The 15,395-nt window shown below is 34.4% G+C and overlaps 1 protein-coding gene across 6 annotated transcripts in view; it reads left to right on the top strand.

Annotated features, from left to right (window-relative positions):
* The window catches only part of PTPRK (protein tyrosine phosphatase receptor type K), a 612,566-nt gene that overhangs the window by 480,737 nt on the left and 116,434 nt on the right, over positions 1-15,395 (top strand). For all 6 annotated transcript variants that reach the window (XM_070795548.1, XM_070795550.1, XM_070795547.1 and 3 more), the window contains exons 8-10: positions 3,863-4,165; positions 11,984-12,093; positions 13,316-13,517. In XM_070795548.1, coding sequence (XP_070651649.1) covers positions 3,863-4,165; positions 11,984-12,093; positions 13,316-13,517 — 615 coding nt within the window. The remainder of the gene's footprint in view (positions 1-3,862; positions 4,166-11,983; positions 12,094-13,315; positions 13,518-15,395) is intronic.

Here is a 15,395-nt window from a genome sequence, read left to right as displayed (position 1 = left end):
GTTCAGAAACATGGTCTCTCTATGATGACTACACCCTAAAGTCTTGTGTAACCTTTAAACCATTCCTATGATTATCTGCTTTTTTTGTTTTTTGTTCTTTGTTTTGATGGGGGGTGGCGTTTATTGGCCTTATAGTTTCTACTCATTGCCAAAGTTAGTTAGGTAAAAATTTCTTCCTCTCCTACCAAAGAAGTTGTGTCATACATCTGTAAAACAGATTCCTTTTAAAGTTTTATTTCATTGTATTTTTTAATATATTTATACCCCTTTAACTCATTTCTCTGACACCTCATCCACTGCTTTTGGCAAATGTCAATCTGTTCTCTGTAACTAATCTATGATCTTTTGGGGGAGTTATTTTTCATTTTTATTTTTAAGACCGCACATGTTAGAGACATTATGTGGTATTTGTTTTTTGCTGTCTGATTTATTTCACTTAGCATAATACCCTGGAAATCTATCCATGTTGTTGCAAAAGCCAAGGTTTCGTTCTTTTTCGTGGCTTAGTAGTGTTCTATTATACACATGCATATTTGCATATATATGCATAAATATATAGGAAATATATTTTCTTTACATATTCATCCCATGATGGATACTTGAGTTGTTTCCTTGTAAGATAGCTGCACTGAACATGGGGATGCATATATCTTTTTGAGTTAATGTTTTTATTTTCTTCAGGTACATACCCAGAATTGGAATTGCTAAATCATTTGGTAGTTCTATTTTTAATTGTTTGAGGAACTTTAATGCTATTTTCTATAGTGGCTGCACCAATTTACACTCCCAACAGTGCACAATGCGTCCCTGTTGTCAACATCCTCAGCAACACTTCCTATTTCTTGTCTTTTTGATAACAGCCATTCTGATACATATGAGGTGATATCTTATTGTACTTTTGGTTTGTATCTCCCTGATGATTAATGATATTGAACATGGTTTCATGTACATGTTGACCATCTGAATGTCTTCTTTGGAAAATATCTATTTGGATGTTCTGGCTATTTTTTAATCATTTTTTTTTTATCTTTTGAATTATAGGAGTTATTTATGTATTTTGGATGTTAACTACTTATCAGATATATGATTTGCGAATAATTTCTTCCCCTGAGGTGGTTACTTTTTCAGTTTTTTAAGTTTGATGTAGTCTCACTTTTTTTTTGCTTTTGTTGCCTTTGTTTTTGGTGTCAGATTCAAAAAAATCATTGCCCAGAACCTGTGTCAAAAAGCTTACTGCCTATGATTTTTTCCTAAAAGTTTTATGGTTTCAGGTCTTACTGTCATATATTTAGTTCATTTTGATTAATTTTTGAATATGGCATAAAAGAGTGGTTGTGTTTCATTCTTTTGCATATGACTATCTAATTTTCCCAACATCATTTAATGAAGAGATAGTTCTTTCTCCATTGTATATTCTTGACTCCTTTGTCATAAGTTAGTTGACCAGATATGTATGCATATATTTCTATGCTCTCTATTGTGTTTCTTTGATTTATGTTTCTGTTTTAATACAAGTATCATACTGTTTTAATTGTTATAACTTTGTAATATAGTTTGAAATCAGGGATCATGTTGCCTCCAGCTTTGTTCTTTCTCAAGATTGCTTTGGCTATTTGGGTTTGTGTGTGTGAGTGTGGCCCCATACAAATTTTAGTATTATTTGTTTTATTTTTTTGAAAAAAAAATGCCATTGGAATTTTGATAGAGGTGAAAATTGACTCTGTAGATCACTTTGGTAGTATGGCCATTTTAGCAATATTGATTTTTCCAATCCATGAGCATTGAATATCCTTCATTTGTATCTTCTTCAACTTCTCTTATGCTTTTCTTAGTCTTTTAAAGTTGTATTGGAATGCAGGGTAAGGGCAAATTGAATAGTGAAATAAAATGAAAAGGTGTGTGAGAGTGAGTGATCACTTGGAGAAAGAGAAATTTGTAAAGGATAAAATGTCAGATTCAAAATGAGCGGTATATGAAAAAAAAGTATATAGCTACTAGACCTAAAAAATTAAAACTGAGAAATAAATACTTATTGGTATTATCTCTTATTGCTGTATGAGATATTTTCATTATATATGCCAGGTATTTTCTGGAAAAATCTTACTTTTCATTCTGTATACTTTTCAAATAAACTATGGACTAACTGCAACAGGGTCATTCAGTTTCATGTGATTGTTACAACAATATCACAATTTATCTGGGAAATTTTGGATGATCCTATGTATGAGTGCCTGGCCAGTTTGTGGACAGTGGTGCCAAAGACTGTGTTTTCAGTCTAACTAGATGGAAATGAAAGTGTCATCATCTCACTCTTGTGCCTGGCAGGAAAAACGGTAACATAGCGGTAGACATATAAAGAGACTTTTTTTTTAATGATTAAAAACCACGTCTTTGTTCTAGCCTATTTAACATGCTAAAGAGAAACACTGAAGCAAAAGTGATAAAATAGGGAGACTGGATATTGTAAACAGTCAGAAGATCAGCAGACAGAATTTAAATCCTAAACTTTGAATTCTATCAAAAGTTTATATATATATTTGTGTGTATATATATATGTGTATATGTATATATATATATAGTCTTATGGTTTTAAATTAAATGGCCACCAGAGTGTAATTTAGGCTTGCCATCTGTGCACTATGCTGATTATTTTTACACAACTAAGATTTTAATCTTAAAAAATGAAAATTTATAAAAACACTCATGTTGGACTTTTTGGATTTTTTATTATTTTTCTTTGCTTTTTTCCTACTCATTTCTATTTTGCAAGAGCACTAACTAACAATCCCTAATGAGTTAACAGAGGCACCAACAAAGCCGTGACCTTCACCTTGACTTTGATCTCTTTGTCAAATCAATGTATTAAAGTTTTGCTGTGTATTTGTTTGTTTAGTATGTAGACTTTGCCATGGCCATGACTTTCATAGAGCAATTATTTTTATTAAGTTAGACGATTAAAGTTAGTCTTGCATGAGAAAAGTATACACTTGGGAAGCAGTGATGGATGGACTCAAGTCTTCAGAGTGTTTAGCTCTGCCAGAATTTTCCAGTTGAATGGAAATTCACCTCCCAGTTTGGTTTGGGTGACACTCTATGGATTGTCAAACCTGAGTGTTTCCTAGAGAAAGACAAAAAGAGATCAAAAAGGATAGATGACAGTGTGAATATCCACATGTGTTCTTGCAATTTTTCTCAGATATTTTTCTGCTTTGATGAACAACATCATTACTGAAATAATGTTAATTAATATCTGCGTCATTCTTGTAAATGGTAGTTTAGTGATACAATTAGACTAATTAGTATACAGCATAGCTTGGTGACATGATAAATCATAGAGCAGAACATGTTGACTCTTATCCATTATGATGTATTAGCTAATTCACTTGCTCAATAATGACAAAAGATGGGGAACAGGGCAGTAACAATAGAAACAACTATAAAAGCGTCATGGCCACATTTTCAGGTTTTTATTTTTCTACCATGTTCCTGAGAACTACGGACTATGGACCTTTTACATTTTTTTCCTTTTCTTTTTGCATTGGTAAATCATAACCCCTGAAAGAAACCTTCAAGAACAAAATCATGAGGAACTTCCCTGGTGGTCAAAGTTAAAACTCTGCTCTTCCACTGCAGGGGTGACAGGTTCAACAGGTTCAACCCTTGGTTGGGGACCTAAGATTCCATGTGCCACATGGCGTGGCCCCCCAAATAAAATAAGATCATGAGTAAATAAAGAAACAATAAACAATGACTTTCCAACTTTCCTAGGTTCACACATGTTGTGTTATGTGCAGTGTTATACTTTTTCAAGATGATTCATGGTAAAGCTGACAGCTATCTGCATATCTGATTAATTTTTCAGAACCTATGCGAACCCCAAAGACTTTAAAGATTGCTGAAATACAAGCAAGACGCATCGCTGTGGACTGGGAATCCTTGGGTTACAACATCACTCGGTGCCACACTTTTAACGTCACTATCTGCTACCATTACTTCCGTGGTCACAATGAGAGCAAGGCAGACTGCTTGGACATGGACCCCAAAGCCCCTCAGCATGTTGTGAACCATCTGCCACCTTATACAAATGTCAGCCTCAAGATGATCCTAACAAATCCAGAAGGCAGGAAGGAGAGTGAAGAGACGATTATTCAAACTGATGAGGATGGTATGGTCATACTTCTTTACTTTTTAAAGGGGAGACTATATCACAGGATTATGCATGCTCTTACAGTTTTGCCTAGAGTTCCCAAAATTGAAGTGAATCCTAAAATCTGCTAAATACTCTTAACAGGGTTAACTTTGAAAATAGTTGGTCTTAAACAAAAACCTTAATATTCTTCACAGTAGCATCAAATACTAGATGAACTCTTCCTTTACTGTTTTGTCTTTATACGGTGTTAGAAAATTGGCAACTGTACCAAAAGTCTAAATATAGATTATATTAAATGTTCAAAAATAATTTTTATTGTTCGTGGGACCATATCAATTACCTATTGGGGAAATACCCTTAACTAAAAATTTAGTTTTTTGCATTTTACAGACCAATAGTAATAGTTTTCATTTCCTTTAGATTTGAAAGCAATATTGTTTACCTGTTATATTCATTTTTAGATAGTTTTATTTAATTATAAATATAAAAGAAAGTCAAAGTTTATATATTTAAGTCTGAATAAAGGTCTGTATCAGATATTGGCAAGCTATCAACTTTTATTTATTACCACCCAAATAATTGAATTATAATTTGCCCAACTTCTGTGTGTATTACTTCTAAATTATTAAATACTAGGAAGAAACATTTATATTAATGTTATGAATTATACACACTTATACTATAGCATGTCATTAATGTGAATATGAATACAATTTTCTATTTTAAAAAATGTATCTTAGACAAAAGCAATATAATAATAACACTATATGCTTCCAAAGTAAGACATTTCATTTTCAAACCTTCCTTTTATGAATGAAAGTATGCAAGAAGGAAAAAAAGTATGCTATATAGTGAATTGAGGCAAACCTGAATTGGGAGTCAGGAACGTGAGTTTTCAATCCTGGCTCAAATAACACATGTAACCTTAGTAAGTCCTTTCACCCCTCTAATTCTCTACTTCTCGGCTCTATATGAAAAGTTTAAATTAGATGATCTCTAAGGGTCCATCCTGTTCTAAAATGTTCCTTGAATAGCTTGTTAGGATGGCTACATTTTTATTTGGGTTTCAGAAAACAGGATGTATTTCATACCCTCGTGTTCCCAATTTCCCCAGATTCTGAACTTTAGTCTCAGATGTATATTTTGATGCCTGCAAGTATGAGATTGCCATAAAATAGGTCAATAATACCAAAATTTCTAGAAATTCTCCTTATCACTTTAAACATTTTCACTCTGAAAAATGAAAATGATCTTGTATTGTTTTGCTGTTTTTGTTGAAATAAAGGGAAGCAAAAGCCTTTAAACTTCATTTAGCTCACTCAGATTTTCAAGGAAACAATCTTGTCCTAAAATTATACATATTCCTAGAATTTCAAAGACTTATTCATGATAAATGTGCTTTTGTCATTTTTGAAATAATAGAACAGATTCACCTGAAATAATTCACAGATTCATGTTTGAACTTGCACTTAATCAAAACATTAACTATATTATAAAGAACAAACCCTCTTCTAACATATAAACACATAAACATTTGTATTGCCTCCCCCACAACAACATACAACACATATGCTTATGAAAGAAAGAATGGTTGAGTGTAGCTGTTTCATAGGTAGAGAATCAAAATGGGAAGTCTAAGCATGGATTCAAAAGCTCTGAAAAAATGTCTATCTCATTTCATGAAGTGCAATAATACTATGTCTGATTACACTAGAGATTAAGTAAAGTTTGTTTACCATATTTTGTTAGTTTCAGGTGTACAGCAATGTGATTCAGATTGTTTTTTAACATTATATTCCATTATATTTTATTTGGTAGCTTCCCTGATAGCTCAGATGGTAAAAAATTTGCCTGCAATGTGGGAGACCAGGGTTCATTGCCTGGCTCAGGAAGATGCCCTAGAGCATAGTTAAAGATCAGTTCGGTCGCTCAATCATGTCCAGCTCTTTGTGATCCCATGGACTGCAGCACGCCACGTTTTCCTGTCCATCACTAATTCCAGGAGCTTGCTCAAACTCATGTCCATTGAGTTGGTGATGTCATCCTACCATCTCATCCTCTGTCGTCCCCTTCTCTTCCTGCCTTCAATCTTTCCCAGCATCAGGGTCTTTTCCAAAGATTCCGTTCTTCATATCACGTGGCCAAAGTATTGGAGTTTCAGCTTCAGCATCAGTCCTTCCAATGAATATCCAGGACTGATTTTCCTTTATGATTGACTGGTTGGATATCCTTGCTTTCCGAGGGACTCTCAAGAGTCTTCTCCAACACCACAGTTTAAAAGCATCAATTCTTCAGCACTCAGCTTTCTTTATGGCCCAACTCTCACATCCATACATGACTACTGGAAAAACCATAGCTTTGACTAGACGGTCTTTTGTTGGCAAAGTAATATCTCTGCTTTTTAATATGCTGTCTAGGTTGGTTATAACTTTCCTTCCAAGGAGCAAGTGTCTTCTAATTTCATGGTTGCAGTCACCATCTGTGGTGATTTTGGAGCCCAAGAAAATAGTCTGTCATTGTTTCCATTGTTTCCCTGTCTATATGCCATGAAGTGATGGGACAGATTCCATGATGTTCATTTTTTGAATGTTGAGTTTGAAGCCAAGTTTTTCACTCTCCTCTTTCACTTTCATCAAGAGGCACTTTAGTTCCTCTTTGCTTTCTGCCATAAAGGTGGTGCCATCTGCATATCTGAGGTTATTGATATTTCTCCCTGCAAACTTGATTCCAGCTTGCACTTCATCCAGCCCAGTTTTTCACATGATGCACTCTGCATATAATTTAAATAAGCAGGGTGACAATATATAGCCTTAACATTTTCGTTTCCCAGTTTGGAGCCAGTTCATAGTAAAATACTGAATATAATTCCCTGTGCTATGCAGTAGATTCTTGCTGCTTATCTATTTTATGTATAGTACTCTGTACCCATTAATCCCATACTCTTACTTTGTCTCTCCCTCCCTCCATCTCCCCTTTAATAACTAAGTCTCTTTCTGTTTGTATATAGATTCATTTGTGCTGTTTTTAGATTCCACATGTAAGTGATACCATATAGTATATGTCTTTCTGTGTCTGACTTCACTAATTGAAGTATTCTATAAATCCATCCATGTTGCTATAAATGACAATATTTCATTCTTTTTATGATTGAGTAATATTTCGTTGTACGTATATTTACGTGTGTATGTGTATGTTTATATCACACCTGCTTAAGTCAGATGAATCAGTGGTAAAGAATTCACCTGCAGATGGAAGAGCCGCAGGAGATGCGGGTTCAATCTCTGGGTCAGAAAGATCTCTTTGAGAAGGGAATGTCTACCCACTCCAGTATTCTTGCCTGGAGAATTCCATGGACAGAGGAGCCTGGTGGGCTACAGTCCCTGGGATCGCAAAGAGTCAGACACGACTGAGCACTCACTCACTTTCCTTAAGCCAGTTGTCTATTGAAGGGTACTTGAGTTTGTTTCCATATCTTGGCTACTGTAAATAGTGCTGCTATGAACCTTGGGATCCATGCATCTCTGAATTAGAGTTTTGTCTTTTCTGGATATATAACGAGAAGTGAGATTGCTGTATCATGTGATTGTTCTATTTTTAGTTTTTTAAGGAACCTCCATATTGTTCTCCATAGTGGCTACACCAGTTTACATTCCCACCAACAGTGTGTGAGGATTCCCTTTTCTTCACATCCTTGCCAAGATTTAGTATTTGTAAACTTTTGCTGATGGCCATTCTGACACATGTGAGGTGATACATCCTTTTGGGTTTGATTTGCATTTCTCTCATAATTAGGATGCTGAGCATCATGTCATGTGCCAGTTGGTCATCGGTATGTCCTCTTCAGCAGAATGTCTGTTTAGGTCTTCTGCCCATTTCCTGACTGGGTTGTTTGGTTTTTTTGACATTCAGTTGTACAGGCTGTTTGTATATTTGGACATTAACCCCTTGCCATTTGCATTGTTTGCAAATACTTTCGTCCATTCTCCAAGCTATCAATTAGTTTTGCTGATGGTTTCCTTTGCTGTACAAAAGGTTTTAAGTTTGATTAGGTCTCACCTATTCATTGTAGACTATATATTTTATAACTTCTGAGTTAAGTAAAAAGAATGTACTCACATGTTTTATTGCCTACACTTAAAAGTGAAAAAAACATATATTTTCTTAATTGATATTAAGTCTCCGTTATACAAGTTTTATGCTTCTTTAGTCAGTCATAGGGACTTCCCTGGGTGTTCAGAGAGTAAGGAATCTGCCTGAGATGTGGGAGACCTGGGTTAGATCCCTGAGTGGGGAAGATCCCCTGGAGAATGAAATAGCAGCCCACTCCAGTATTCTTGCCTGGAGAATTCCATGGACAGAGGATCCTTGCAGGCTACAGTCAGTCCATGGGGTCGCAAAGAATTGGACATGACTAAGCAACTGACACTTCACTTCACTTAGTCATTCTCTAAAAATATAATTTATTTTGATGGTATTATTTGGTTTGAGTTTTTAGTCTGCTTTTCTTTCCACAAACCAAAGAATGCTGTAAGGCTTTTACATTCCTTTTTCATATTGCATTCAATTTTTTAATTTATTTTTTATACATATATGACTAGATTACTAGTTGAGAAGAGAATTGCCATGGAAATTTAAGTTATGTCCTAAAGTTGATCAAACTCATGACTATTCTATTTATTTTATCTAAAAAAATTTTTGTAAAAGTAAAATGGAACTATTTAGCCTAATTTCAATATTATTTTTTACCCTCCTTTTAACCTCTTTTGAAGAATGTTTTTATTATTTGTAATGATATTGAGTTGTATATTATTATTTCATGGTAGTAGAGTTGCAAAGTAATTCCTTCTGCTATAAAGTTTTTTTTTTTTTTTTAAGTTTTGCTTTATATGTAAGACTAGATGAAGTTCAAGCTTTCTATGAAGTATTTGCAAATAATTCAGTCTTCAGATCAGAGCTCCAGTTTCTACATAGGGTATTTGATGTGTTTCAATGTTCCTGAATTGGGGGCACAGAATATCTAAATCACAATCTATTGTTGGAAGATGGATGGGTTGTGATGATCTAATTAAGTCAGTCTTACTAAATTATTGCTGCCCCATATACATAGAAAAATAATAAATTTTCAGTCATCTAGTTAAAGAATATAATTTCATGAATAGAATTCTGGGGACATCCATAAATCATGAGAGCAAAGCTAGAATGATTTCCCACCAGAACCCTAAAGTAGAAGTTATATTTAATTTATTGTATGCTTTTTTTAATGCATAGGTAGAATTTTTTGTATGAGATTTTGTTTTCATTTTTTATTCTTGCATTCATAAAAATCAATATTGTTAAGTTAACCCTGCAGGAAAACCTGGTTTGGGAATATTTTTTGGCTAATAGAAAGCTTTCTTTTAATGTGTATTTATTATATTTTAAAGGCTGTTATGCTTATTTAATATTAGCCTACCCCACTCACATTTCATTCTCCTCTCTTCCACTTTGAGAATTACATTTTAAAGGATTTTCTTATGTGAAAAAATTTTTTTTAGCTGAAGCAGCTCCCAAATAAATTACAAGCAGGGGAATAAAAGTCAGCATTCTGTTTCCATTAAAAGTTGTTGATGTGGAAATGTGAGGTGACAGTTCCTGCAATATAAAGACTGCAGTGGTGATGGTCTTAGTAACTTCATGTTGTATTTGCACAGATCATGTGTACATATAGATGTTTTTTGTATGTAGAACTATCTTCCTTCAAATGTAGAAATTATTGAACGTACTCTGTGCCCACACTCCTTTCCCTACATGTTTCATGTGTGTGTTCCCCTCTGTGTAATTCTTGCTCTCATTCACCATACTGGCCCCAGTACAAGGGCAGTAATTAGAACACTCTCGGCAATCATCTTCTCACAAACTTTTCCGTAAATGTATGAAGTGAATCCCGTTGACAGAGTAGTACATGTATAAGAAGAGCAGAAAAATACACCAATTCTGGGAAGGCTACTTTCTAATTCTACTGTTCTCTGTTCAATGCAGAATTTACTAACATTTAAAATGATCCCTATTTGTGAACAATTTGACACATCCATGCCATTTCGTTTTGTTGTTGTTGTTGTTGTTGTTGTCAAATCATGTTTGGTGAATGCCTATAGTAATTATAATACCATCAAATAAACATTTACTCATGAACTGGGGCTTTCCCTCCACCTCCTCCCAATAGCCACCCTCTATGAGAGGTGGGAAAAGATGAATAAAAGCTTTCCCTTAAGGTACAGTTGTAAGCTTATTTCATTTGGGTGGAATAGAAACAATAGATATTCTCTTGCAGAACAAACTGATGCCCTTGGTAGCCTCAGCAGATGCCACAGATTACACACAGGGGCCATCGCAGCCCCTCTACCTTGATAACTGCATAGCATGTGCCGGTAGTAGCCCTGGGAGTGAACAGGAGTGGATGCCTTTGGTTAACTTTCCCCCAAGCCCTCGGTTATTAGATGCATAAACATATCTTGTAGAGTTTAGTCCCGGCATCTTTTCTGTTTACTGTGGGTTTTTTCCTTCTGAATTCATTATTAATGTGCCAAATTATGATGGCTGTCCCAGAGGTCATAACATCATTCATTGTCTCCTTCTGGATTGAAATAAATCTTACTCCTTTGACATATCATTCAGAATTTCTTGATGCTGCTGGCCACATTGCAATGCATTTCCTTTGATCCAGTGATTTTTAATTTATTTCCATCCTCACAAAATTGCTGTAGACTCTGAAACTACATTTCTAGATAATGTCATGTGTGAAGTTTCATGTGTAACGTTTCACTGAAACGTTAGGTTAAGGAAAAATATTAATTAAAAAACTGGGTTGATATTTTCAAAAGAAAGCATACTTTCAAGCAAAGTAGGATGGATAGGATATATTTTTAAACATTAAGGGAACAAAAATGCTGGATATTTATGTAAATAAATAGCAACTAAATCTTTAAATAAAATACATAAAAGGAAAAACACAATAGTAAAGGATTTTGTATTTTGTCAATAGAAGCTGACACATCATTCATTGTTGCCACCGGGTATTGTCAGTTATATGACATTTGCAAATAAGGCCTGGAATGGTTTCTCACGTCTTGTCATACCTGGGGACACTTCAAAACTAGTTATGCTGATTGTTGAGTTCTAAAGAAGTCTGATGTTGTAAAGTGGTTTGATTCTTTGCTTTGAAAAAGGGAATTTCATTTAAAAGACTGAAGCAACAATTTTGAACCTATTCATCTAAAAGAGGTTTTTATACATTGCAATAATGCTCTTTTTTTTAAATTATAGAAATGTAATAAATGTAGCTATGAAAGACTGACTATTAATGAGCATGTTAATTCAGTACCGTATGGTTTGGCTTTTGAGTCTAAGGAGCATTAATTATTATTATTACTTATTATTTTATGAACATTGTTTATAGAGATACTTTAGGGGCTTATAATAATCTTCAAAAAATCATTCAGGGAAATCTTTCAGGGCAAGCTCTGTTCTTGAAACAAATTACAAATGAGCCTTCACATTATTAGAGGGATACAACAGAGAGAACTAGACTACACTATTTAGCTCTCTGAGGTGATAGAAAATTCTGTTGAATAAAAATAACTTTGCAGTTGTACATAATCTGCATTAGAAGCTTAGAGATTTATTTTAAATTCATATGTATTCCCACATAGTAAAAGCTTGTCATACAGCTTCTTTTCTTAGGGACACATTTTTATTTATTTTATTTACTTTTAACCTGTTTATCCAGCTTACATGTTTACTTTTTTATGTTTCTGATATAAGGATCCTTATAACCAATAATGTATTTATATGTAGTGCCTGGCCCTGTACCAGTCAATTCTCTTCAAGGAACCTCTTTTGAAAATAAGATTTTCCTGAACTGGAAAGAACCTTTGGATCCAAATGGAATCATCACTCAATATGAGGTACTGGGAGAATAGGAAGTTTAATGAAATGTGCATTGAAGGGGAGAACCAAAGAAAATGTTACAGAGAAATAATGGAAAAGAAGTAAATGAGAATTAGAGGATTAAAATCACTATTAGTTCTTCTCTGTTTTAATTTATAAATTCCTCTAAGTATCAAAATGAATATTATATGGTACCTAGACTTTTCATATTCTTAAGTAAATATTGTTTTAAAGAAGTAGGATGGAATTTGCCAACAGACTTACTGGTGGTTGTAAAAAGAATAAATTTTTACAAAATTAAGAAATTCATATTTCATACTATGAGTTAGGGAAAACCATTGAATGAAGTTGCTTTTAGGGTAGGGGAAAACACCTGAAAAGCAAAATATATCATAAACCTCTCTATTCCAGAGCTTCATCTCAACTTTGAATATAAATCATTATCTTATTTGTACATGTGAAAAGATGAAAATAAAATGTCCTTTTAATTGCACAGATATGTGGTCTGTTCTTGGGTACTAGGTGTTGTTTCCAGTATAAACTACGTTTTAGTGGCCACAGAGTGCATTATGAAAATGGAGAATTTTGCTTTTTTTCACTTTTAGTGATTGGTCTATTCAAAGTATTTTTCTTGATTCAGTTTTGGTGGGAATTTCTTGTGTTTCACATGCATTACATTATATATGACCATAAGATTTTATATAAATATGTATTCATATTTATGGCTTCCCTGGTGGCTCAGTGGTAAAGAATCCGCCTGCCAATTCAGGAGACACGGGTTCAATCCCTGGGTCAGGAAGATCCCCTGGAGAAAGAAATAGCAACCCACTCTGATATTCTTGCTTGGGAAATCCTGTGGACAGAGGATCCTGATGGGCTTCAGTCCATGGGGTCACAAAAGAGTCAGACACGACTTAGGGACTAAAAGAACAACAACATTCATACTTAATTATATTGATTTATCTTTTGATGGAAGAAAATAGATGTATATTGATCCAGTCAGATAACTCTAGGTTTATCTGTAGATAAATAGATAGAGATGGACAGACAAACAGATAATAGATACAGAATAACAGTGAAATAACCATATCAAAATGAGAAAGAAAAGAAGGGGAAAAAAATGTGATTCACTCCACACAGATGCCCTTGAGTGCTATCTTGTTTAAAGGGTTTTTTTTTTTTAGAATGTATTATGATATGTATTGGATATGTAATAGGAAATAATATTTCTTAAAACAGGTCAGTTACAGCAGCATAAGATCATTTGATCCTGCAGTTCCTGTGGCTGGACCTCCCCAGACTGTATCAAATTTATGGAACAGTACACACCATGTCTTCATGCATCTCCATCCTGGGACCACCTACCAGTTTTTCATAAGAGCCAGCACTGTCAAAGGTTTTGGGCCAGCCACAGCCATCAATGTGACCACCAATATCTCAGGTATGAAATGAATAAAGTGCAAACAGAATTGGTTTGTAATAGCATATCCTAAAGAATCACAAATACACTGAGTGTAATTCACGTCATTTTTTGAATCTTTAATATAGTTAGTCATGATTGAAATCAAAAGTTTATAAATTCTTTTTGTTCTTCCATGTTCATTTTTATTATATTTCTACGGAGCAAAACAATTCAGTACATGGATATTTGGTTTGAACTTTAAAACTTGGTTACAATCACTATATCTTGGGAACACATAATAATCAAGCTAAGGCTAATGAAATTTATGGTTAGTGTGGTTCCCAGGTGTACTTGAACTTTTAAAGTAATTTATCCCTTGAGTCTAGTAATTCTATCCTTTAGCAATTTAAAAACAATTTAGAGTGAAATTGAGGTATTGGAGGCATGATGCTTCTCAGTATGATTTATGCATATGTGTGTGTATGTATAGTGCACATGTGATATGCACACATATGTAATATAATACTCATATACATTTGTACCTATTTAGTCTGTTTATTCTGCTTCCTAAATAACTCCCAGATGCCTTGCCTCTCTCTCATGTCACCATTCCTACCTCTCCATCTGGATTGTATTAAAGCTGTCATCGACATGTCTTTCTAAGAAGCACTCTTACCCTTAGACTTACCTTGCTCCTGTGTTTTTTTTGTTTTTCTATTGATCTCTGTACAACATTTATTTCTTTCTTAATTTTTTTCAAAATCTAATATATAATATTTACTGTATTATGCCTACTATGATATTTTTACATGATTAGCATTTGTGGCACTTCATTTTATGGCCCTCTTCATCCTTTTCTCCTATCCATGGGCTTCCCTGGTGGCTCAGAGGGTAAAGCGTCTGCCTGCAATGCAGGAGACCCGGGTTCGATCCCTGGGTTGGGAAGATCCCCTGGAGAAGGCGATGGCACCCCACTCCAGTATTCTTGCCTGGAGAATCCCATGGACAGAGGAGCCTGGTGGGCTACAGTCCACGGGATCGCAGAGTCGGACACGACTGAGTGACTTCACTTTCATTCCTATCCATAAATCCAAAGTTCCATTCACAGCAAACTATTGTATTGTCCGTGTCCTTTCACATAATGGTATCTTCATATATTCTGTTTTTTTATCTCTGGTATATTTTTCCCATGTTCTCTCTTTCTGATGAGCTTTTACTCTTCTTTTAATATTCAGCTTAAGCACTGCCTAAATAGTGAAGTCCTCTCTGTTTTATCTTCCAGGTTCCCAGCACTAGTTTAGAAGAGTGTGGTCCCCCAGCATCAACTTCAAATTAAAATGTCCTAGAAATGTACATTATCAGGGCCCTCCCCAGACTTTCTGAATCAGAAACGGTAGACAAATGGGACAGCATTCTGCATTTTTATTTTAAGAGCTCTCCAGAAGTTTCTGATCTCCCTAGTCTGAGAACCACTGTCTAACTGTCTCCTATTTTGGTCACCTAAATTCTTCTATAATTTTTTGGTGTTTATGAGACTGTCACTCTTGATAAATCTGAATACCTACTTTTAACTCTATAAATGTCAAAAACCATGCTTCATTTACTTCTATATTTATAGCACTTCTTGTAAAGTTTAACACATAGTAAGTATTCAGTAAATGTTCAATGAGTGAATGCAATACTTTAAACTTTTTATTAGATACCATTTGTTCATAGTTTTTCTGGTAATGTACATATTTCACTGGTCATATCCTCCCTTAAACGTCTTTCTGCATGGAAATGATCAAAAGCCATTTAAGGTTATTCACCCAGTTCAGGATTAGGAAGCCTCCTTACCCCCCAAAATTATCAAATATTTTGAAAAAATTTAGATTTCTTCTTTTTAAGAATCTGACAGCGAGAGCACTAATTCTTGGA

Source organism: Bos indicus, chromosome 9 (genome assembly GCF_029378745.1).
Source record: "Bos indicus isolate NIAB-ARS_2022 breed Sahiwal x Tharparkar chromosome 9, NIAB-ARS_B.indTharparkar_mat_pri_1.0, whole genome shotgun sequence".
Taxonomy (NCBI): domain Eukaryota; kingdom Metazoa; phylum Chordata; class Mammalia; order Artiodactyla; family Bovidae; genus Bos; species Bos indicus.
This window is presented reverse-complemented; position numbering and strand designations above follow the sequence as displayed.